The sequence below is a fragment of the Bombina bombina genome, chromosome 2 (genome assembly GCF_027579735.1).
Source record: "Bombina bombina isolate aBomBom1 chromosome 2, aBomBom1.pri, whole genome shotgun sequence".
Lineage (NCBI taxonomy): Eukaryota > Metazoa > Chordata > Amphibia > Anura > Bombinatoridae > Bombina > Bombina bombina.
In genome coordinates, this window is record NC_069500.1 from 1,006,646,265 (window position 1) to 1,006,672,807 (window position 26,543).

The 26,543-nt window shown below is 37.6% G+C and overlaps 1 protein-coding gene across 1 annotated transcript in view; it reads left to right on the plus strand.

The window, feature by feature from the left end:
• Positions 1-26,543, plus strand: part of UGT8 (UDP glycosyltransferase 8) — a 268,405-nt gene that overhangs the window by 192,835 nt on the left and 49,027 nt on the right. Inside the window, exon 3 of the mRNA XM_053703588.1 lies at positions 25,507-25,649. Within this exon, the coding sequence (XP_053559563.1) occupies positions 25,507-25,649 (143 nt within the window). The remainder of the gene's footprint in view (positions 1-25,506; positions 25,650-26,543) is intronic.

The window sequence follows — 26,543 nt, forward strand, 5'->3', positions numbered from 1 at the left end:
AACAATCTCTATGGTTCTTTGGATGCACTGGAATATGAGGGAAGCCCAGAATAATTTTCTAGAGCATTGGAGAAGATCAGTTTTCTTAAGCCACTAAATTGTTCCTCAAAAGGTAAAAGTTGTCCTGCAGTGATATCTAAGCAACACAAATACACAGATACAAGCTCTTTGGGCCTGGGTGCTATCTTGCAAGAAAGGTATGCTCAAGAAAAGTGGTAAGAAGAGTAGTCAGTTTTTCTTTCCAATCTTGTTAAGGGCCATTTGCTTTGCTCTTCTGCCTTTCAAAGAGATTTGCTGGGGCATTCCGTCAATATCCTTTCAGACAATATCACAGTCTTAGTTTATGTGAATCATCAAAGGGGAACAAGAAGTGTCTCTTTTCTCTATGAAACAAGGCTTTTGTTTTCTTGGAAAAAGAAAAATCGACTTTCATCATTGCAGTTCATCTGCCAGGTTGCCACAACTTACAAGTGGATTTCCTAAGCAGGCATTCAACTCTTCAAGGGGAATGGCAGTTAAATCCTGCAGTGTTTTTAGATTACATTCTATGTATGGGCAAGCCAGAAATAGACCTTATGGCCTATCCAATCTGTCAATAACTGGATCAGTTTTTCAGTCTATGTCCATGTGGAGATCTTGAGGCAACAGATGCATTGTCGTAAAACTGGGACTTCAGCCCTGCATATATATTTCCTCCCTTGTGCCTCATTTCAAGGGTTCTTGTCAAACACAAGGCGGGAGTCATTGTAGTTTTGCCTTGGTGTCATATCAACTGTGCCTTTAAGGATTTCTAGTATTCTTGTTTGCATCTCCCTATATAAACTCCTCCTCTCCAGCTACTCATTGCTTGGTATTTTGTTTCATAGCAGACAAGTATTCCTAGCATATCCATTTTGGATTCTACTTTGTTAAAGTTATTTAAGCTGACTTTTTTTCCTATTTGAAATTCTACCTGTACTGTGGTACAGAAGTTATTCAATACTCTTTGCCTAGTTTGTTACTGTTTTTTTTAAGGAAATGTTTTTCTTCAGACAACTGCATTTCCAGCTTGCCTGTGATTCAGCGCCTGTGGATTCAACTCTCAGCCCTCAGAGCCGGCTCTGCTGCATCACTCTAGCTCCACGGATCTACTTAGCAACTCCCCCTACAAGTTTGTAAGTATACTTACCAGCATTTATACCTACTTACCTATTGTGGAGATTTTGACTTGTACATATTTTATCCTCAGACTCTTGTAAATAATTTCTCTGTGTCTCAGTTTATTTCACTGAGCTCCAACTTTGTGATTCGTGACATCATTGTCTACTCTCAGGAAACCACTCCCTCTCTCCACGCTACTTATTTGTAAACAAGCAGTCAGCTTGTATCAAGATCCTGACTCTCATCAGTCTCCACTTAGTAAGTTGCCTAGTCTAAATGAATTATGATATGCTATGGTAACTGTTACTTTGCTGCATGTTACTCTGAGTATTGGAAGTATTCTTAAAGCAACAGTAACATATACTTTATTGTTGCAGTTTTACTACACTAAATCCAGCAGTCTATGTTGAGATTCTGTATTCTCAGGTTTACATATTGTATGAGAATCATATTTGAGACTGCATGGTTAGACAGACTATTACACTTGGTTGCCCAAAAAGCATTGGTTTCCTCTGTTATTCAAACTGGCTCTGAATCTTCCAATAATTCTTCTAGTTCTTCCAGATCTTCCTAGCAAAGGACCAGCGTTTCTTCCAGAACCTCAATATCTTTCCCTCAGGGAATGGATGTTAAACAATGCAACCTTCAGTTAGGTGTTTTTAAGGGCCTTATAGATTTTTTGCTTCGGGTCAGGAGGTCTTCTACTTCTTCAGTTAATCATAAAGTTTGGAATACTTTTTGTGCTTGGTGTGAATATCCAACATTCTCTTTTGACCATGTATCTGCATCTACTATTTTGGAGTTTCTGTTTCATATATATATATAAGCCTGAGTTTATCAAGCTTGAAAGTTCAATTTTCAGCCATTTCTGCAATTACAAATGTCCCATGGTGGATTCAATAAGACAATGTTTATATTTTCAAGCTCTTCTGGATGTCAAACCTCCAATAAATTATTTTTCCCGCTTGGGATTTACCTCTGTTTTTTTCTGCTTTGATGTCAGCCCATTTTAAATTCCTACAGTCTGTGAATTTGTGGTACCATACTTTAAAAACAGTTTTTTTTCTTGCTGTTACTTCAGATAGATGAGTTTATGAACTTCAAGCTCCTTTAACAGATTCACCTTATATAGTTTTTCACCAAGACAGGTTAGTCCTTTGTATAGAACCAGAAATTTTTTCCTAAAGTGGTTTCAGCTTTACACCTGCATCAAGAGGTTTCTCTTCCTACTTTCTACATGGAGGAGAAGCCTTTAGAGGGTCAACACTTTCATATACTTGATGTGATGAGGTGTCTTTGTATTTACTTGGAAAGAACTAAGGACTTTTGTAAAACATCTCATTTGCTGGTTATTCCGTTTTGAAAAGAAAAGGTTATGCTCTAGTGAAGCAGACTATTGCTGCTAGGATTATTAAGGGTATCATCACAGCTTACAAGCTTTAGCATGTTCCTGTTCCTGATTAAATCTTTAAGGTTTCAGTTTATGAGATTTGACAAGCTGCAGTCTGGAAGAATCTGCATACCTTTGTTACTCATTACAAGTTGGACATTCTGCAGTCCTCTTCTGCTAAATTTGGAAGAAATGTTTTGTCCTCTGTTGTTTATCAATAAATATAGTCTATATTTTGCAGCATATATTGGTAGTCTTGTGTTTCATCTCATCCATTGTTTACTGCTTTGTGGTCACTTAATTCAATGGGGATCCAAATAAAGCGCAAAGATAGCAAGAAATTATCATCAGATAAAACTGAAATGTGTATATTTTGGCCCACTTAACCTCCCTCCCTTTATAGCATATTGGATTTATCATTTGTCCATACCATTGGATATCAAACTAGTAATAAACGGGTTAGAGGTCTCACTTATATTTGGGTCAATGTGGATAGGGCTTCTTTCTGTCCTGCCCCCTTCAGGTAAGGGAGTTCTTCATGTCAATGGGGATCCAATTATAAGTGGGGCAAGATATAGAAATTGCAGTTTTATCTGTCGATAAATTCTTGTTATAATTTTGGGAATTTGGGCAGTTCTGCTATACCAAATGATAGTTAATCCCATGTATAATTTTAATAGACCTAGCTGCAGATAAAGACTTTAAAATGATATGTATATATATATATATACATGTTTGGTATTAGCTGAATCAGAGGATGACAATGAACACATTTTGAGATTTTTTTTTAGCAGTTAAAATTTGGAAAGCACAGGTTTTGCAGAATGTGACAATGTTCTTTAATTTATGTACTACTTTTTTTTTTTTTATAATTTTTATTAAGGTTCACTAAACAGTACATAAATTACTAGGTACAAGGGAAGACATAAAAGCATGAGGTCAACATTACATACAATTAGAAATGATCAATACCTCGTCCCATCACAAACTACATTTCTTATTGTCTATATTCCCATCCATTAGTACAAGATAGTAAAGCCTTCCTATTAATAGTGAGAGTCACATTTGGACCCTTCCAAAATCTAAAACCTATAGAAGGCAAATGTTAGGTAGGGGACCACTCTTGGGTCCCATCTGGGGGTAGAACCTCATTTTATTTTATTAGTTGGTTAATCATATATGATTCATCCTCCCTGATATTAGAAGCCTCTCTGAGGCCTCACCAACACAAACAAAAGGTATAGTTAGGTGGGGAGGGTGATTTTAACTATGTCAAAGGAAAAAGTATAGATAAGATGAATATTATTAAACAGAGGGCTAAAACTCCCAAAGATTCAATGTAGCTATTAGATACCTGCTGGGCCTGCCTAGAAGACTAAAAGTAATGGGTTTCATTATATTCTAAAACTTTTATATGCAGCTGAATGAGTTGAAGAGCTTGTTTATTAGTAGCCTTCAACACAGGACCTGACAAGGGCACAACTGTATCAATTTCGGCTTAGGCAAGCAACAGCTAACAGCTGCAAACCCAGGGAGGCCTCCTCTACCAACTTAAAAAGATTAGTAGAAGGCTACATATAAACTAGGACTATATCCAGGCTAAGGAGACAAACTTAGAAAATTAAAATATAACAAGGTGCACATATTTAACATAATTAATATAATACATGAATATGTCAGTATAATGCACAAAAGAAGACGTCTAAGCATAAAAAATACTTTGTTTATGAACCATATTTATTTTTAAGTTATTTTAGGAAGGTATTAAGTAAATAGGTGCTGCACCAAATATTCACGTCTGAACAAGGCTATATAACAAGAAAATAAAAAAAGTCTCATACATATACTGTCAGAGAGATATGAGTCCCAGCACGACAATACAACAAAGTACCACAAAAGTCACATACAGCTATTACTGCAATGTTACCAGGATTTTCATAGAGGCAGAAGTATATCAATCGTAGTAGGCATCCTTAAGGAGCATTCCACAAAGTCTGGAAAACCACTCAACTGCCGTTGGGCCACAGTCATAATGTCCTCATGATGAATTCTTACCCGACCCCAGCTCTCACAGCAGCCAGCGGATAGAGAGCCTCAGGGCCCAGGGAATTTTCTTGCACTGGTCCAACATTAGTAACCAATGGGATCAGGTCTCTTTCATCTGACTCAGGGTGTCGGAAATCAAAGAGATGTGCGGGCGTTCGAAAAACTGCCCGGCTGCACCCAGCCACTATCCCCTGAGCAGTCTCAGCATGGCACACGGGAGCCGGTTGCCTGGCCACAGAAGTTGGAGATTGTTCCATGGTAGTAGGCACAAGGTATTTCACCACACACTCTTCCAAATCTAGGCTAGGGGGGCATATTGAAATATGGCTTGGTGTGTCTCCTTGCTCTCCTCCTCGGTCTCAGATATCTCCAAGCCTGGAGACCATACGGCTGACGTATAATCTGTATTCCCCCAGTTGTTGCCATGTTGCGCAGTAGGAGTAATTATAATGCGATCAATCCTCTCGCATATCTTCCTTTCTTGGTCCTTCAACAAAGCCTGTATATTTGGATAAGGAGCTCCTCCATGATAATAGATTGAAAAGAGTGAAGCGTACTGTTATTCACTCAGACCCCGGTTCCCCGAGGGTGGTGTTGGAGACTTTCCCACGCTGGGCCGCCAAAGCCTGCGACAGTCCAATCCGGGAAGTTCAGTATCATGCAAATATTTATATTTTCGTTTCCAGCAAATTTTCAGCTGTCACCTACAATAAAATATCCTGCCGGATGGCTTTCATAGTTTGAGATACACGGCGGAATGCATATCCCTATTACTGAGCTCCCAGAATAGCTGCCATCTTGGGCCATAGCCCGGACACGCCACCCATGTATTACTTTTTTAGTTAATTATATACATATGTTGTAGGTAAATAAAAAAATAAAAAAGGATCTGCTTTTACCATTTATTTACAGCTCATGTGCTATTAACTTCACATTCATTGTAATCTTAGGTTTAATGTGGTAGCCCTTACAATATAAAACATTTTCCTAAATAGAAATATCCTGTTCTTCGCTGAATCTTTATAAATATTCATAGAAAATAGATCCTAATTACCTAAAACACGCCTAGATTTAGAGTTTTGCGCCAAAGGGGTGCGTTAGCTACTCATGGTTTTTTCCCCCCGCACCTTTTAAACAACACTGGTATTTAGAGTTCTCAGAAGGGCTGCGTTAGGCTCCAAAAAGGGAGCGTACAGGCATATTTACCGCCACTGCAACTCTAAATACCAGCGTTGCTTACAGACGCGGCCAGCTTCAAAAATGTGCTCGTGCACGATTCCCCCATTGGAAACAATGGGGCAGTTTGAGCTGAAAAAAAAACTAACACCTGCAAAAAAGCAGTGTTCAGCTGCTAACGCAGCCCCATTTTTCCTATGGGGAAACACTTCCTAAGTCTGCACCTAACACCCTAACATGTACCCCGAATCTAAACACAACTAACCTTATACTTATTAACCCCTAATCTGCCGCCCCCGCTATCGCTGACCCCTGCATATTATTTTTAACCCCTAATCTAAAACATACAATACCCCCCCAACATTACAACCCACCACCCATATGCCCCTAATCTAAACCAAACCCCCCTTAAAAAACCTAACACTAAGCCCCTGAAGATCTTCCTACCTTATCTTCACCACGCCGGGTATCACCAATCCGTCCTGAAGAGGGTCCAAAGTCTTCATCCTATCCGGCAAGAAGAGGTCCAGAAGAGGGTCCGAAGTCTTCATCCTATCCGGCAAGAAGAGGGCATCCGGACCGGTAGACATCTTCATCCAGGCGGCATCTTCTATCTTCTTCCATCCGGCACGGAGCGGGACCATCTTGAAGCAGCCTACGCGGATCCATCCTCTTCTAACGACGTCCTAAGTCCGAATGAAGGTTCCTTTAAATGACATCATCCAAGATGGCGTCCCTCGAATTCCGATTGGCTGATTGGATTCTATCAGCCAATCGGAATTAAGGTATGAAAAATATGATTGGCTGATTGAATCAGCCAATCAGATTCAAGTTCAATCGGATTGGCTGATTGGATCAGCCAATTAGATTGAGCTTGCATTCTATTGGCTGATTGGAACAGCCAATAGAATGCGAGCTCAATCTGATTGGCTGATGGATCAGCCAATCCGATTGAACTTCAATCTGATTGGCTGATTCAATCAGCCAATCAGATTTTTCCTACCTTAATTCCGATTGGCTGATAGAATCCTATCAGCCAATCAGAATTCGAGGGACGCCATCTTGGATGACATCATTTAAAGGAACCGTCATTTGGACTTAGGACGTCGTTAGAAGAGGATGGATCTGCGTCGGCTGCTTCAAGATGGTCCCGCTCCACGCCGGATGGAAGAAGATAGAAGATGCCGCCTGGATGAAGATGTCTACCGGTCTGGATGCCCTCTTCTTCCCGGATAGGATGAAGACTTCGGACCCTCTTCTGGACCTCTTCTTGCCGGATAGGATGAAGACTTCGGACCCTCTTCTTTACGGATCGGTAATACCCGGCGTGGTGAAGATAAGGTAGGAAGATCTTCAGGGGCTTAGTGTTAGGGTTTTTCAAGGGGGGTTTGGTTTAGATTAGGGGTATGTGGGTGGTGGGTTGTAATGTTGGGGGGGGTATTGTATGTTTTTTTCAGGCAAAAGAGCAGAATTCTTTGGGGCATGCCCCACAAAAGGCCCTTCTAAGGGCTGGTAAGGTAAAAGAGCTGTAAATTTTTTATTTTAGAATAGGGTAGGGCATTTTTTTATTTTGGGGGGCTTGTTATTTTTTTAGGGGGCTTAGAGTAGGTGTAATTAGTTTAAAATTCTTGTGATCTTTTTTTATTTTTTGTAATTTAGTGTTTGTTTGTTTTTTGTAATTTAGTGTTTGTAATTTAGTTTAGTTGATTTAATTGTAGATAATTGTAGATAGTTTATTTAATTAATTTATTGCTAGTGTAGTGTTAGGTTTAATTGTAACTTAGGTTGGGATTTATTTTACAGGTAATTTTGTAATTATTTTAACTAGGTAACTATTAAATAGTTATTAACTATTAAATAGCTATTGTACCTGGTTAAAATAAATACAAAGTTGTCTGTAAAATAAATATAAATCCTAAAATAGCTACAATATAATTATTATTTATATTGTAGCTATATTGGGGTTTATTTTACAGGTAAGTATTTAGCTTTAAATAGGATTAATTTATTTAATAAGATTTATTTTATTTCGTTAGATAAAAATTATATTTAATTTAGGGGGGTGTTAGGGTTAGGGTTAGACTTAGCTTTAGGGGTTAATACATTTATTAGAGTAGCGGCGAGGTCCGGTCGGCAGATTAGGGGTTAATACTTGAAGTTAGGTGTCGGCGATGTTAGGGAGGGCAGATTAGGGGTAATAATATTTATTATAGGGTTTTTGAGTCGGGAGTGAGGCGGATTAGGGGTTAATACATTTATTATAGTAGTGGTGAGGTCCGGTCGGCAGATTAGGGGTTAAAAAGTGTAGGTAGGAAGCGGCGAGGTTGGTGAGGGCAGATTAGGGGTTAATAAATATTATGTAGGGGTTGGCAATGTTAGGGGCAGCAGATTAGGGGTACATAGGGATAATGTAGGTTGCGGCGGTGTGCGGTCTGCAGATTAGGGGTTAAAAAAATTTTATAGAGTGGCGGCGATGTGGGGGGGCCTCGGTTTAGGGGTGCATAGGTAGTTTATGGGTGTTAGTGTACTTTAGAGCACAGTAGTTAAGAGCTTTATGAACCGGCGTTAGCCCAGAAAGCTCTTAACTCCTGGCTTTTTTCTGCAGCTGGAGTTTTGTCGTTAGATTTCTAACGCTCACTTCAGCCAAGACTCTAAATACCGGCGTTAGAAAGATCCCATTGAAAAGATAGGATACGCAATTGACGTAAGGGGATCTGCGGTATGGAAAAGTCGCGGCTGGAAAGTGAGCGTTAGACCCTTTCCTGACTGACTCTAAATACCAGTGGTAGCCTAAAACCAGCGTTAGGAGCCTCTAACGCTGGTTTTGACGGCTAACGCAGAACTCTTAAACTAGGTGACAGTTAATGAGCTAAACTGTAGTCTGCTAAATGCATCCCTTCAAATTTTAATTCATATCTCAGTGCAAAACCATAGCTGCTAATTTAGAAAGGTAAAGTCCAAATAAGCTATAAGCAGTTGCAAACTTTAACCTCTTTTTGTGTACTGCCAACAATATGATTACACCTGACACATCATGAGACTACAAATGCAGAGAATCTAGTTAAATAAAATTTGTGTTATGAGAGAAAAGTCCAGCTAAATAAAAACATTTACAGGCAGGATTTTCCATTTATTTTTATTCCAACAGCGATGGTCAAAGCAAAGTTTATCTTGAAATGCATATTGTAGCACTAAAATTCTCTGTAAGTCATGCCTTCAATATTTCTATAAAAAAAATAAAGATGCTGCATAACTAACAGTTTAATCAAATGCTATTGTTGTTCTTAAAAAAATTAATTGAACAAGAAAAATGTCTTATTCTGAAGTATATTTATAGGGATAGCAATCCCAAAATTTAGATTTTGATAAAATGTACAATTTAAAAAGCTGAAATAGTTAAAGAGCATACCTAAGTAAGTATTGTGCACCTGTCTGTTCACTATAACAGCAGTTTTGCAAGATTTCTTTTAATAATGTTATACTTTGTACAAACACTCCTGCCATCTAGTGCTCAAATGTGTATAACATTGTATAAGGAATGAACAGCCCTATTCAATTCCTTACCAGGTAGTACCTATTTTACCCTTCTAACCTTTAACATTATTAATTAAGACATAACACACAGAAGCAAGAATGAATGAAAGGTAGTTGACAGTGACTTGCATTATATAAACGGATCAAGATTAACCTTATTTAATATAAGATGGTAGCAAGAGATTCCCTATCTCCAACTACTCAGATGCCCAAATGGGGACTACTGTAGAACACAGTTCTGTCTAAGTTCCTTGGGGAAATACACCCAAGCCCACCAGCTGAAGCATCCTTCCCTCCCCAAATGAGCTTGACCATTGCTCTGCCATTTTATTGCCAACATTCTCTAGGTCAAAACCTTCCATTGTAAACAGTATTCTAACTCTTAAGGGGCCCCAGTGCCACTAGGCTGTAAAATAATGGGGGAGACCAAAACAAATGGCATAGACTACCATGCACTCACTTCTAGTTTCACAGGCTTTAATTTTTTCTATTTTTAGTTCTTACTATGCTGTTTATATTTTTAGAAAATCTTACATACAAAAATACAAATCAGTGAATTAGCAATGTAACATTAAAGTTTTGTAGAATACACTGAGAGCTTAAGTAGCTTAATTAACTCCTATGTTAAGCACATTGTATTACGCTGTGGCCACCATGTACTAAAAGGACTGTGATAAGCAGAGTAAGCTGCTTTGGAATAATTGCTAGGCAAATTCACACATTCGAGCCTGCTTCCCACAAGTTAAGAAACAGCGGTCTTCAGACTGCTGCTTCTTGCAATCTCTATTTAAAATACTAAGGCCTAGATTTGGAGTTTTGTCGGTAACGACCCGAAAAACTAACGCCGGCTTTTTTCTGGCCGCACCATAAAAATAACTCTGGTATCGAGAGTCCACATAAAGGCTGCGTTAGGCTCCAAAAAAGGAGCGTAGAGCATTTTTAACGCAGCTTCAACTCTCGATACCAGAGTTGCTTACGGACGCGGCCAGCCTCAAAAACGTGCTTGTGCACGATTCTCCCATAGGAAACAATGGGGCTGTTTGAGCTGAAAAAAAACCTAACACCTGCAAAAAAGCCGCGTTCAGCTCCTAACGCAGCCCCATTGTTTACTATGCGGTAACCCTTCCTACGTCTGCACTTAACACTCTAACATGTACCCCGAGTCTAAACACCCCTAACCTTACACTTATTAACCCCTAATCTGCCGCCCCCGCTATCGCTGACCCCTGCATATTATTTTTAACCCCTAATCTGCCGCTCCGTAAACCGCCGCTACTTACATTATCCCTATGTACCCCTAATCTGGTTCCCTAACATCGCCGACCCCTATATTATATTTATTAACCCCTAATCTGCCCCCCACAACGTCGCCTCCACCTACCTACAATAATTAACCCCTAATCTGCCGACCGGACCTGAGCGCTACTATAATAAAGTTATTAACCCCTAATCCGCCTCACTAACCCTATATTAAATAGTATTAACCCCTAATCTGCCCTCCCTAACATCGTCGACACCTAACTTCAATTATTAACCCCTAATCTGCCGACCGGAGCTCACCGCTATTCTAATAAATGGATTAACCCCTAAAGCTAAATCTAACCCTAACACTAACACCCCTCTAAGTTAAATATAATTTAAATCTAACGAAATAAATTAACTCTTATTAAATAAATTATTCCTATTTAAAGCTAAATACTTAACTGTAAAATAAATCCTAATATAGCTACAATATAAATTATAATTATATTGTAGCTATTTTAGGATTAATATTTATTTTACAGGTAACTTTGTATTTATTTTAACCAGGTACAATAGCTATTAAATAGTTAAGAACTATTTAATAGCTAAAATAGTTAAAATAATTACAAATTTACCTGTAAAAGAAATCCTAACCTAAGTTACAATTAAAACTAACACTATACTATCAATAAATTAATTAAATAAAATACCTACAATTACCTACAATTAACCTAACACTACACTATCAATAAATTAATTAAATAAACTACCTACAATTAACCTAACACTACACTATCAATAAATTAATTAAATAAACTACCTACAATTAACCTAACACTACACTATCAATAAATTAATTAAATACAATTCCTACAAATAAATACAAATAAATAAACTTGCTAAAGTACAAAAAATAAAAAAGAACTAAGTTACAAAAAATAAAAAAATATCTACAAACATAAGAAAAATATTACAACAATTTTAAACTAATTACACCTACTCTAAGCCCCCTAATAAAACAACAAAGCCCCCCAAAATAAAAAATGCCCTACCCTATTCTAAATTACTAAAGTTAAAAGCTCTTTTACCTTACCAGCCCTGAACAGGGCCCTTTGCGGGGCATGCCCCAAGAAGTTCAGCTCTTTTGCCTGTAAAAAAAAAAACATACAATACCCCCCCCCCAACATTACAACCCACCACCCACATACCCCTAATCTAACCCAAACCCCCCTTAAATAAACCTAACACTACGCCCCTGAAGATCATCCTACCTTGTCTTCACCTCACCAGGTATCACCGATCCGTCCTGGCTCCAAAATCTTCATCCAACCCAAGCGGGGGTTGGCGATCCATCATCCGGTGCCTGAAGAGGTCCAGAAGAGGCTCCAAAGTCTTCATCCTATCCGGGAAGAAGAGGCGATCTGGACCGGCAACCATTTTGATCCAAGCGGCATCTTCTATCTTCATCCGATGACGACCGGCTCCATCCTGAAGACCTCCACCGCGGACCCATCTTCTTCCGGCGACGTCCAACTGCAGAATGACGGTTCCTTTAAGGGACGTCATCCAAGATGGCGTCCCTCGACTTCCGATTGGCTGATAGGATTCTATCAGCCAATCGGAATTAAGGTAGGAATATTCTGATTGGCTGATGGAATCAGCCAATCAGAATCAAGTTCAATCCGATTGGCTGATCCAATCAGCCAATCAGATTGAGCTCGCATTCCATTGGCTGATCGGAACAGCCAATAGAATGCGAGCTCAATCTGATTGGCTGATTGGATCAGCCAATCGGATTGAACTTGATTCTGATTGGCTGATTCCATCAGCCAATCAGAATATTCCTACCTTAATTCCGATTGGCTGATAGAATCCTATCAGCCAATCGGAAGTTGAGGGACGCCATCTTGGATGACGTCCCTTAAAGGAACCGTCATTCTGCTGTTGGACGTCGCCGGAAGAAGATGGGTCCGCGGTGGAGGTCTTCAGGATGGAGCCGGTCGTCATCGGATGAAGATAGAAGATGCCGCTTGGATCAAGATGGTTGCCGGTCCGGATCGCCTCTTCTTCCCGGATAGGATGAAGACTTTGGAGCCTCTTCTGGACCTCTTCAGGCACCGGATGATGGATCGCCAACCCCCGCTTGGGTTGGATGAAGATTTTGGAGCCAGGACGGATCGGTGATACCTGGTGAGGTGAAGACAAGGTAGGATGATCTTCAGGGGCTTAGTGTTAGGTTTATTTAAGGGGGGTTTGGGTTAGATTAGGGGTATGTGGGTGGTGGGTTGTAATGTTGGGGGGGGGTATTGTATGTTTTTTTTTTACAGGCAAAAGAGCTGAACTTCTTGGGGCATGCCCCGCAAAGGGCCCTGTTCAGGGCTGGTAAGGTAAAAGAGCTTTTAACTTTAGTAATTTAGAATAGGGTAGGGCATTTTTTATTTTGGGGGGCTTTGTTGTTTTATTAGGGGGCTTAGAGTAGGTTTAATTAGTTTAAAATTGTTGTAATATTTTTCTTATGTTTGTAGATATTTTTTTATTTTTTGTAACTTAGTTCTTTTTTATTTTTTGTACTTTAGCAAGTTTATTTATTTGTATTTATTTGTAGGAATTGTATTTAATTAATTTATTGATAGTGTAGTGTTAGGTTAATTGTAGGTAGTTTATTTAATTAATTTATTGATAGTGTAGTGTTAGGTTAATTGTAGGTAGTTTATTTAATTAATTTATTGATAGTGTAGTGTTAGGTTAATTGTAGACAATTGTAGGTATTTTATTTAATTAATTTATTGATAGTATAGTGTTAGTTTTAATTGTAACTTAGGTTAGGATTTCTTTTACAGGTAAATTTGTAATTATTTTAACTATTTTAGCTATTAAATTGTTCTTAACTATTTAATAGCTATTGTACCTGGTTAAAATAAATACAAAGTTACCTGTAAAATAAATATTAATCCTAAAATAGCTACAATATAATTATAATTTATATTGTAGCTATATTAGGATTTATTTTACAGGTAAGTATTTAGCTTTAAATAGGAATAATTTATTTAATAAGAGTTAATTAATTTAGTTAGATTTAAATTATATTTAACTTAGGGGGGTGTTAGTGTTAGGGTTAGACTTAGTTTTAGGGGATAATCCATTTATTAGAATAGCGGTGAGCTCCGGTCGGCAGATTAGGGGTTAATAATTGAAGTTAGGTGTCGGCGATGTTAGGGTGGGCAGATTAGGGGTTAATACTATTTATTATAGGGTTAGTGAGGCGGATTAGGGGTTAATAACTTTATTATAGTAGCGCTCAGGTCCGCTCGGCAGATTAGGGGTTAATAAGTGTAGGCAGGTGGAGGCGACGTTGTGGGGGGCAGATTAGGGGTTAATAAATATAATATAGGGGTCGGCGGTGTTAGGGGCAGCAGATTAGGGGTACATAAGGATAACGTAGGTGGCGGCGCTTTGCAGTCCGCAGATTAGGGGTTAATAAGTGTAGGCAGGTGGAGGCGACGTTGTGGGGGGCAGATTAGGGGTTAATAAATATAATATAGGGGTCGGCGGTGTTAGGGGCAGCAGATTAGGGGTACATAAGGATAACGTAGGTGGCGGTCTTCAGATTAGGGGTTAAAAAAATGTATTCAAGTGTCGGTGATGTGGGGGGACCTCGGTTTAGGGGTACATAGGTAGTTTAAGTGTTAGTGTACTTTAGAGTACAGTAGTTAAGAGCTTTATAAACCGGCGTTGGCCAAGAAAGCTCTTAACTACTGACTTTTTTCCTGCGGCTGGAGTTTTGTCGTTAGATGTCTAACGCTCACTTCAGACACGACTCTAAATACCGGAGTTAGAAAGATCCCATTGAAAAGATAGGATACGCAATTGACGTAAGGGGATCTGCGGTATGGAAAAGTTGCGGCTGAAAAGTGAGCGTTAGACCCTATTTTGAGTGACTCCAAATACCGGCGGTAGCCTAAAACCAGCGTTAGGAGCCTCTAACGCTGGTTTTCACGGCTAACGCCAAACTCTAAATCTAGGCCTAAGCTAATAAAAACGTAGTGCTGTTACCCTAAATGGATGAATTTGACTGCTGCAATTTTCTAGAGTTGTGAATTATATGATATATTATATATAAGTCAAACACAATCAGTGTATATTCATAAAAATAATATAATTAAAATGAAAAAAAAATGAAAATAAACTGTGCACATAAAGTCCTAGTGTAAATAAAGATAAATAAACCTTTAAATACCTCTGATGCAAGTAGGAAACTTCCAAAAAATATTTTCAGTAAGTGTAACAAATAATTACAACTTGCTTGTAGTTAACCTTCTGAGGATTGAACTTTGGACTCCTGATTCCAAACATTTAGTCTTACTGCTGTGCTAAAACAGGACTCACTGCAAGAGGAAGAAAAAGACCATACTTTGAAAAAGCCATCAAAGTGATATGTATTGTATGTCTGGATATGTCACCAGGAAGGGACATCATATGACCACCGTAACATTCTGAAAACTCTCACCACTTTACACTCGGTTCCTGTGAGCTATAGAGCTTTTGAATCCTGTTTCTATTGTGGTATTGTGTTGCTTTTGGTGTCAATATTTGTACTCTGAGAGAATTTTTTTCTTTGTGGTAAACGAATATCACTGAGCGCCCTCCAGAAATGAGACCTAGCTTCGGTTTATTGACTCCTAGTAGTCAAAAAGTGGTTTAAGGAATGTGAAGATAAAAAACCAAAGCGCCACTTAAGGCTCGGTCCGCATAAGCCCAAAATAATACTATGCAAAATAGGATAAGATAAAAACACTATCTACTTTAATTGCACATAAAATGAAGTTATTCACATAAAAATGTTCTTAAAATCACAAATTAAAATACTATCCTTGAGTGGTATAAAATCATAGGTCTGCACTTAGACAATTCCAAATGACAAATACTGTGATAAACGTGGGGGTCTAGACTCCTCCACTTCTGATTTATATTGTGTTGACTAAACAAATGCCTGTTAAAATTGTTCGGTCTGCAGCCCAAACAGGTTAGAAGATGCCGTCTGCAGTACTATTGCAAACTGCAAATGTAATAAGTAAACTGTGCGCTGGGTCCAAAACCCTGTGTGATTAACAAAGTGGTTAAACCAATGTCGTGAGTGGATATTAAATACACTTAAACAATATATCTAAATCAAAAATCTTCAAATGTCTGTGGCATAAAAGAAAATAAACAGTGTGTCAAAAACCAATATATAAAAAAACGAAACATAAAATACAAAGTTCCTGTGATAAAAAATGTAGCGTGATATGTCTAAAAAAGATCAAGTCCAATCTGTGCTGTGCAGATTGTCAAAAGTAAAAAAACACGGAAAAGACAAGAGAAAAGAACAGTGGCCACTGTGGAAACAAAAAATTATTAATAAAACAGTCCAATCCAACGTGTGATGCTCCTTAGAACCTAAAATATAAAGTGTTCCTTTAGTGCTCCTGTAGATGCTGCGGGAACCAGATAGTGAGGTCTGAACTCCTCGGGCTTCCCAAATTTGAGTTTCCCGCGACGATACCTAAAAATAAAGAAACACCAATAGTGCAGACGGTTTTCTTAATTTTCTAACAATTGGAAACGTACTCACCAGTCGACGCGTTTCGGTCTATGCTAGACCTTTATCAAGACTGGTTTTAATTAGACTTTTAGTCCTTTTATATAATGATCAAAGCAATGTGGGCCAGAAGTAGTTGCTTACTTCTTCCGGTTTCGGGTGTTCCATAAAGTTCTTATTTTAATCCGTATTATAATTAATTATTGTGTAGATTACCTTGTATATGATTTTTCAAGTTGTCATTTCTTACATCTATGTTAAATCTGTCTGATATAATTTTTGGGTGACTCGAAGTAATTTTGGCCGTAATCTTCTACATCCGGTGTCCTAAGCTAGACTACTTCCGGTCTTTCTCCGTACCCGACAATGTACCAATGTATGCTTACATCTTAATTTATTGTGTGATCCATCTCATGATGGAAAGTGTTTTTTTGTTTCCACAGTGGCCACTGTTCTTTTCTCTTGTCTTTTCCGTGTTTTTTGACTTTTGACAATCTGCACAGCACAGATTGGACTTGATCTTTTTTAGACATATCACGCTACATTTTTTATCACAGGAACTTTGTATTTTATGTTGCGTTTTTTTATATATTGGTTTTTGACACACTGTTTATTTTCTTTTATGCCACAGACATTTGAAGATTTTTGATTTAGATATATTGTTTAAGTGTATTTAATATCCACTCACGACATTCGTTTGACCACTTTGTTAATCACACGGGGTTTTGGACCCAGAGCACAGTTTACTTATTACATTTGCAGTTTGCAATAGTACTGCAGACGGCATCTTCTAACCTGTTTGGGCTGCAGACCGAACAATTTTAACAGGCATTTGTTTAGTCAACACAATATAAATCAGAAGTGGAGGAGTCTAGACCCCCACGTTTATCACAGTATTTGTCATTTGGAATTGTCTAAGTGCAGACCTACGATTTTATACCACTCAAGGATAGTATTTTAATTTGTGATTTTAAGAACATTTTTATGTGAATAACTTAATTTTATGTGCAATTAAAGTAGATAGTGTTTTTATCTTATCCTATTTTGCGTAGTATTATTTTGGGCTTATGCGGACCGAGCCTTAAGTGGCGCTTTGGTTTTTTATCTTCACAGAATTTTTTTCTTTTCAAATGTGCAATAAATTTATATTAGACCGCCATTTCCTGTTTTGCAGGAGTGATTTATATAGAAAGTGGTAATCTTTGAGCTAGTGTAGCTCAAGGCCAGGTGAGTGTGTTTTGACAAAAGTTTTTAGTTTGGGCTCTAATTGAAACTATGTTGCACTATTGGTTGTCTTTCTCTCTTTGAGGTTAACTACAAGAAGCAAGTTGCAACTATTGGATTCAAATTTTCAAATGCATCGAGCAGTAAGACTATAGGTTTGAAATCTGAAAACCAGGGTTCAATCCTCAGAAGGTTAACAACAAGCAAACTGCATCTATTGTATACACTTACTGCAAACATTTTGGGACTTTTACGGCATTTAAAGGTTTATTCCTCTTTATTTACACAAGGATTTTATGTGCACAGGTCAGTTTCACATTGTTATATCATTGGAGCGATATCACAAAATAATTTTCCCAACTCAGTGTAGCAGGCTTTAAAAGTTACTAATATATATTAGATCCCAAGGGGGAATAAAACCTGTACCATTGGTGATTAACACATGCAAGCTCATGAGAAAACTTTCCATGTTCCAAATTAATTCCCTTGAGTATCCAGAGTTTTCATCTGTGCTCCTGGAGTAATGTATAAATTGTTGTATATCATGTCCACTCATGGCAAGGCAGAAACTTTCTGTATATTAGGAATCTTGTTCTCCCACAGTAAAGCAGTAAACTTCTAGCCTGAGTTCACTGGTGCTGCTCTTAAAATAAAATGTTCCATGTACGTTCAAATGAACTGCAAAATATAAAACAAAAAGAGCGCAGAACCACATCAAGTGTAACATAAAAATAAACATTATTGTAGCCCCTATCTATTGGCAGCTACTCACAACATACTGTATAAAACAGATTGGTGCATATCAACTAACCGTAGTCTGTATGAGTCAATCACACAAGACCATTGCCAGCAAACCTCTCCCGGATGTCTGGAATGCCGCTGCAGTCACTTTGATTTTGCGGGAGAGCAATCACCACAATCACTTTTACTCAGTGTGATTGACAGGGCATTTTCTCATGTGACTGGCCAGGAGAAAAAAAGGAGGCGGCATTACAGAATCATTGGAGTGTGTAATGATACATATGGGCAGCGGACGAACAGGGTTCCCCACCATTATGCCGCAAAGAACCTTGTCCAGGGACACATACTTTAAACAGCAAAAAAAAAAAAATTATTGAAATCAGCAGTCCTAAATACAATGCTGTAAATAAAACTCAATATATGAAAGCTAAAGTAAAAGTAAAATATTTAAGTGAATTAAACATATTTTATATAAAAAAATTTAAAGAGTAGTTTTTTTTGTTTTTCCTTGTGTAAAATGAATATAGCTCACATTTTGAGAGTACTGTATTGTACTGCATCTTTCTTTTTTCATCAAAGAGATGAATTAATAGTATTTTGGATAAGATAAACATGATTTACTAAACTGCATTGTCTACCAGGGCAGGTTACTTTCATACGGCCAGATTACGAGTTTTGCGTTATGAGGGGTGCAGTGTTAACTTGCACGTTATTGTCACCGCTCACTTACCTACAGTGCTGGTATTACAGGTTTTCCTAAACACGGTGTTAAAAGGCAATAAGTGAGCTTAGAACAAAATTGTGCTCCATACCGCGCTCCAAAACCAGCGCTGCTTAAGTCAGCGGTGAGCTGGTTGTACATGCTCGTGCACGATTTCCCAATAGACATCAATGGGGAGAGCCGGATGAGAAAAATTCTAACACCTGCAAAAAAGCGGCATAAAGCTCAGTAATGCAGCCCCATTGATTCCTATGGGGAAACTAAATTTATGTTTACTCCTATACCCTAACATGAACCCTGAGTCTAAACACCCCTAATTTATACTTATTAAGCCCTAATCTGCTGCCCCTGACATCGCCGACACCTGCATTATACTTATTAACCCCTAATCTGACGCTCCGGACATCGCCACCACCTACATTATACTTATGAACCCCTAATCTGCTGCCCCCAACATTTCTGACACCTACATAATGTTATTAACCCCTAATCTGCCACCCCCAATGTCACCGCCACTATAATAAACATTTTAACCAATAAACCGCCGTACTCCAGCATCGCAAACACTAGTTAAATATTATTAACCCCTAATCTGCCACCCCTAACATCGCCACCACCTTCCTAATTTATTAACCCCTAATCTGCGGCGCTCAATGTCACCTCCACTATATTATATTTATTAACCCCTAAATCTAAGTCTAACCCTAACACCCCCTAACTCAAATATAATTTTAAATAAATCTAAATACAAATTACTATCATTACCTAAATAATTTCTATTTAAAACTAAATACTTAACTGTAAAATAAACCCTAAGATAGCTACAATATAACTAATAGTTACATTGTATCTAGCTTAGGGTTTATTTTTATTTTACAGGGAAGTTTGTATTTATTTTAACTAGGTAGAATAGTTACTAAATAGTTATTAACTATTTAATAACTACCTACAGGGCATATGAATAGACCGGTCCGGTCGCCAATGGCGACCTAAATTTCTTGCGGGCAAGTAAAATTTTTAAGTTACCAGCCCGAGCGGCGACCTGACATTTTAAGGGGGATATAAGAAGCAATAATAAAAAATGTAAATTTGCCTTTCAAATATGCGCACACAAGGGAAAGGAGGGTAGAAAGGGGAGGTTCTTTCTGTTAAATGCATTCAAAGACCTCCCCTTATCTTCATGGCTCTTGGTCTCTTCCTTGTCAGTTGCTACTTCCCACCCCTAAGGTTGTCTGCGCGGGAAGACATCCTGCTAGAGCGGTGAGTGTTTCTTCTCTGTGTGTGTATTAATGAAGTATGGGTTAAAGTGACTATATAGTTATGGTAGGCAGCTTGCTCATGTACATTATGCCGACGTACTCCAGGGTCCTCTGCAGAACTGCAGCACAATGTACATGAGCAAACTGCCTACTATAACAATATAGAGCACTGCACAATTTTTCTGGACGCTACTTTTGCTTCAAAAACTGATTTTACCAATTTGTAGAGAACATACCATCTCCATGCACCCATTCAAATCTCCTAGTGCGGCACTGACAGTTGCGCTAGTAGTTGAAAGGCAGCCGGGCAGAAAGGGGGAAAAAAAGTGTTTTTAACATGCTCGTTATGCCAAAGCTCTATAGGTTGAAGGGTGGCAGCATTAAATATACTTAGTCAATCGTGACCCCACATATACTGAAGTAAAAAAAAAACCAGCTCAATTATATCTCTTTTTTTTTTTTTTACCCTTAGTGGAAAATAAGTCAAGATAGTACATACAGGATTACAAAGATAGTATCCCTGTTTTTTTGTAGTTGGTGATAGAAAAATATTTTCTAAAGTTAAATCCTTTTTATTAATACTCTAGTCCCAAGTAGTAAGCAGCTTGCAAAGCATTCAAATTGGGACCTCTGTCTGCAATGCTTTGTGAGATTACAATAACACTATTTATATTGCCTGTTTAAATAAGATATATACACGCTACATGTAGATATACACGGGCGACTAAAGTTTCTTGCGGGCTGGTAAGTTTTGTGATTTACTTGCCCGGTGGGCGAGGGCAGTTTTTGGGTATTCATAGGCCCTGTACCTAGCTAAAATAAATACAAATTTACCTGTAAAGTAAAACCTAGCCTAAGTTACACTAACACCTAACACTACAATACAATTAAATAAATTACCTAAATTAAATACAATTAACTAAATGAAATAAAATTAGCTAAATTACAAAAACAAACAAACACCAAATTACAGAAAAAAATAAAATAATTACAAGATCTTAAAACTAATTACACCTAATCTAATAGCCCTATCAAAATAAAAAAAATCTGGATAGGCTGTACCGCTCACTTTTTGGCCTCCCAGGACAAGCTTGTAATACCGGCGCTATGGAAGTCTCATAGAAAAAAAAAGACTATACGCAATTTGCGTAAGTTGATTTGCGGTAAGGCCAAAAAAGTGTGCAGTGCCCCTAAATCTGCAAGAATTGTAATACCAGCGGTAGTAAAAAAGCAGCGTTATGAGGCTTAATGCTGCTTTTTTACTCATAACGCAAGACTCGTAATCTAGCCGATAATTTTCTATGTTTCTATGATTTAGTTCTTCTAATTAGCATTACTTTCATTGACTGCTTGAATACCGAGTCACTGATTCTTAACTAGATGAAATCAGTGGGGGCATTTCAACTTGTTGATGTCCCAAAAACTGACAAAGCTGTTTTACCATGTTTGGATTTTCTCACCATTTCCACAGATCTAGGTATTTTTCTAAATAGCATTGAAATGGTATTAGACATTTACTAACAAACAAAAAAAGGTCCAATTTACTGCTCCCTCTTATTTGCATGGGTTTTTGTTCCTATCACAGATGTTAATTCATAAATAATTTGTAATTTTTGTAATTTCTCCGTAAAATGTTAAATTAATTCTGTTGATTTTGCTTCTTGAACAATGCTTTAGTTATCTTTAAACTTTCTGTCTGAGCTTGGGAAGTTAAAAGGACAGTATACACCAATTTTTATATAACTGCGTGTAATAGACACTACTTTAAAGAATAATACGCACAGATACTGAACTAAAAATCCAGTATAAAACCGTTTTAAAAACTTACTTAGAAGCTCACAGTTTAGCATTGTTAAAAAGGTTACTGGAACACCCACTGAAAGTGGTTCTATAGCAAAAAAAAGCAGCCCCCCCCCCTTCCTCTGCATATGAAAACACTTACACTTTACACAAACAGGAGCAAGCTGGAGTAGGTATACATCAGTATTCTCCTAAAACTTTGGGGCTTGGTTAGGAATCTGAAAATCAGTGCAATGTTATTTAAAAATAAGCAAAACTAAGCATTTAAAAAAAAAAGCTGTATAGGATATATAAATGGATCATCTACAAAACATTTATGCAAAATCATGTGTAATTTGTTTATATTTTCAGCAAAATAAGATAGTTTAAGACCTTTTTTATAGGAGATTTATTGCTGTAATATTATTTCTGAAACATTTCTGTGATTACAAGGAAACTCTATTTGATAGATGAATATCTAATTAATAGAAAAACATCAGACAATTTGATTACCTTCTTTGTCTTTCATTATAATTCTCTGTAGTTACAGAAAAGCCTCTGTAGCCTCTTTGTGTTATATAGATAAGTTTATGTGGATATACAGTACATGGCTTCTTTGGTTAGACATGAAGAAGATTTTTTTATAGGAATATTTTGATATTAGAGCATCCTCGGGTCTAGACTAAAGGAACTTTGATGCTTACCCCCTTTACCAAAAATTATGTTACCTGAAAGACAGCAACATTTGTACTTACCTTAATTATATATATATATATATATAGACAGAGAGAGAGTGAGAGAGATATTAGGCACGTGCAATTTTCAGAGTAATTATCAATTCTGAATATATTTTTTTTTAAAAGTTTTATTCAACATTCATTTAAATTAAATTTTAATTTGAACAAATATTCATTAAAAAATTCCTTAATTAACAAATATTTGTTTGCCATTGTTAACTATGGGATGTAAATTTCATTTTCTATGGCAATTTATATATATATATATATATATATATATATATATATATATATATATATATATATAGAGAGAGAGAGAGAGAGAGAGAGAGAGAGAGAGAGAGAGATAGAGAGAGAGAGAGAGAGAGAACTTTATGCAAAAAGCTAACAGTAGTAATTAAACTAATTATCTAAACTACCTACAATTAATTACAATTAAATTAAATAAACTAAATTATGAAAAAAACAAAACAACTAAATTACAGAAAATAAAAAAAGAATTACAAGAATTTTAAACTAATTACACCTAATCTAATCCCCCTAATAAAATAAAAAAAGCCCCCCAAAATAATAAAATTCCCTACCCTATACTAAATGACAAATAGCCCTTAAAAGTGCCTTTTGCCGGGCATTGCCCCAAAATAATCAGCTCTTTCCCCTGTAAAAAAAATACAATACCCCCAACATTAAAAACCACCACCCACACACACAACCCTACTCTAAAACCCACCCAATCCCCCCCTTAAAAAAACTAACACTACCCCCTTGAAGATCACCCTACCTTGAGATGTCTTAACCCAGCTGGGCACAAGTGGACATCCAGAGGGTCCAAAGTCTTCATCCTATATGGCCAGAAGAGGACATCCAGACTGGCAGAAGGCTTCATCCAGGCGGCATCTTCTATCTTCATCCTTCTGGAGCGGAGCGAGTCCATCTTCAAGACATCCGACGTGGAGCATCCTCTTCATCCGAAGGCCGACGACTGAATGACTGGTCCTTTAAGTGACGTTATCCAAGATGGCGTCCCATGAATTCTGATTGGCTGATAGAATCCTATCAGCCAATCGGAATTAAGGTAGGAAAAATCCTATTGGCTGATGCAATCAGCCAATAGGATTGACCTTGCATTCTACTGGCTGATTTGAACAGCCAATAGAATGCAAGCTCAATCCTATTGGTTGATTGGATCAGCCAATCGGATTGAACTTCAATCCTATTGGCTGATTGCTTCAGCCAATAGGATTTTTCCTACCTTAATTCCGATTGGCTGATAGGATTCTAACAGCCAATCGGAATTCAAAGGACGCCATCTTGGATGACGTCACTTAAAGGACCAATCATTCAGTTGTCGGCCGTCGGATGAAGAGGATGCTCCACGTCGGATGTCTTGAAGATGGACCCGCTCCGCTCCGGAAGGATGAAGATAGAAGATGCCGCCTGTATGAAGCCTTCTGCCGGTCAGGATGTCTTCTTCTGGCCGGATAGGATGAAGACTTTGGACCCTCTGGGCGTCCACTTGTGCCCGGCTGGGTGAAGACATCTCAAGGTAGGTTGATCTTCAAGGGGGTAGTGTAAGGTTTTTTTAAGGGGGGATTGAGTGGGTTTTAGAGTAGGGTTGGGTATGTGGGTGGTGGGTTTTAATGTTGGGGGGTTATTGTATTTTTATTTACAGGTGAAAGAACTGATTACTTTGGGTTAATGCCCCGCAAAAGGCCCTTTTAAGGGCTATTTGTAATTTAGTATAGGGAAGGGAATTTTATTATTTTGGGGGGCTTTTTATTTTATTAGGGGGATTAGATTAGGTGTAATTAGTTGAAAATTCTTGTAATACTTTTTCATTTCCTGTAATTTAGTGTGTTTTTTTCTAGTGATTTATTTTATTTAATTTAATTGTAATTAATTGTAGGTAGTTTAGGTAATTAGTTTAATGGTAGTGTAGTGCTAGGTGTAATTGTAACTTAGGTTAGGATTTATTTTACAGGTATATTTTTCTTTATTTTTGCTAGGTAGTTATTAAATAGTTAATAACTATTTAATAACTATTGTACCTAGTTAAAATAAATACAAAGTTGCCTGTAAAATAAAAATAAACCCTAAGATGGCTACAATGTAATTATTAATTATATTGTAGCTATCTTAGGGTTTGTTTTATGGGTAAGAATTTAGTTTTAAATAGGATTAATTTTGTTTTATTTAAATTATATTTAAGTTAGGGGAGTGTTAGGGTTAGATTTAGATTTAGGGGTTAATAAATTTAATATAGCAGCGGCGACGTTGGGGTCGGCAGATTAGGGGTTAATAAATGTAGGTAGGTGTCGGCGATGTTAGGGATCGCAGATTAGGGGTTAATAAAATTTAACTAGTTTTTGCGAGGCGGGAGTGTGGCGGTTTAGGGGTTAATACATTTATTAAAGTGGTGGCGATGTCTGGTCGGCAGATTAGGGGTTAAACATTTTAGTTAAGTGTTTGCAATGTGGTGGGGGGGCTCGGTTTAGGGGTTAATTGGTAGTTTATGGGTGTTAGTGTACTTTTTGGCACTTTAATTAATAGTTTTATGTTATGGCGTTAGCCCATAAAACTCTTAACTACTGACTTTTACATGCGGTAGGAGTCTTGCCAGTAGAGGGTCTACCACTCACTTTTTCAGGCGATCGTAATACCGGCGTTAGGCAAATCCCATTAAAAAGATAGGATACGCAATTGCGGTAAGCTAAAATCGCAGAAAAAAGTAAGCGGAAGACCCTCTCCTGCCTGACTCGTAATACCAGCGGGCGTTAAAAAGCAGTGTTGGGACCCCTCAACGCTGCTTTTTAAGGCTAACGGAAGACTCGTAATCTAGCCGATTGTTTGTAGAAAAATTAGTGTGGCAAAAACATATGCATGTTATTATATTTCTATATATTGTAGCAATAATAATTCTTCATTTTAATCTTTAATAGGATCTCCAAACTTGGGCAGACAGTGTGGATGAGAATGGTTTTATTCTGGTTTCTTTTGGAGCTGGTGTAAAATATTTGTCAGAAGACATTGCACATAAATTAGCCGGCGCCCTTGCAAAATTACCTCAGAAAGTGATATGGCGGTAAGCTATAAACCTTCAATATTCTCCTATAAATTGTTCTAATGTAATATGTTTTCTTTATTTAAACAGTATGTGTATGTCACTTCTTATGGATATTAATTCAGATGCATTAAGGCTTATCATTTAAAAAAAAAAAAAAGCTAGGTTCTTTGTTACTCATGTACAGACATTTACTACATTTCTTGATGGCACAATGAAAAGAGTACAATATTTTATTAAGGAATGTGAGCTTTATTAACTTATTTATTATATTCTTAGATATAAAAATGAGCACATGAAAAGGGCGCCTCCTACTGCAGATCAACCAGATAATAATATCCCAAAGGATGCCCCAATGGATCAAAGGGTACTCACACTTACATTATATATATGCTTGAGGAAACGGCGCAGTAGACACCGAGAAACGCGTCGCATCTTCGTGCTATTGTATTTTATCATTGTTCTTAAATTGTACACTTTGTTTTTATACAAATATATACTTTTTTAATATACTTTGTAAGCAGCATTTATTTTGAGTCCTAACAGGCTGTGTTTCATATCAAGCATCGTCTGCTGGTTGTTTAGTGACCTGGGCCACTACTAATAGCCCAGCCTGTGTGAATAGCACTTGTCAGTGCCTACAAAAGTGTGAGTACCCTTTGATCCATTGGAACATTATTTGGGATATTAGTATATGGTTGATCTGCACTAGGAGGCACCCTTTTCATGTGCTCATTTTTAGATTCCTTGTTCCATATCTGGTTAACGAAAGGAGCAGTACACTTCGGAATGCAGTGCGCTGGGACACTGTGAGTTCTCAGCCTATTTACCTAGGGATATATTTGCCTTTGGGATTTGTAAGTATCATTTTTTCCACCTGTTTTATAATTTACTCTATTGGCTACACTAGGGGGC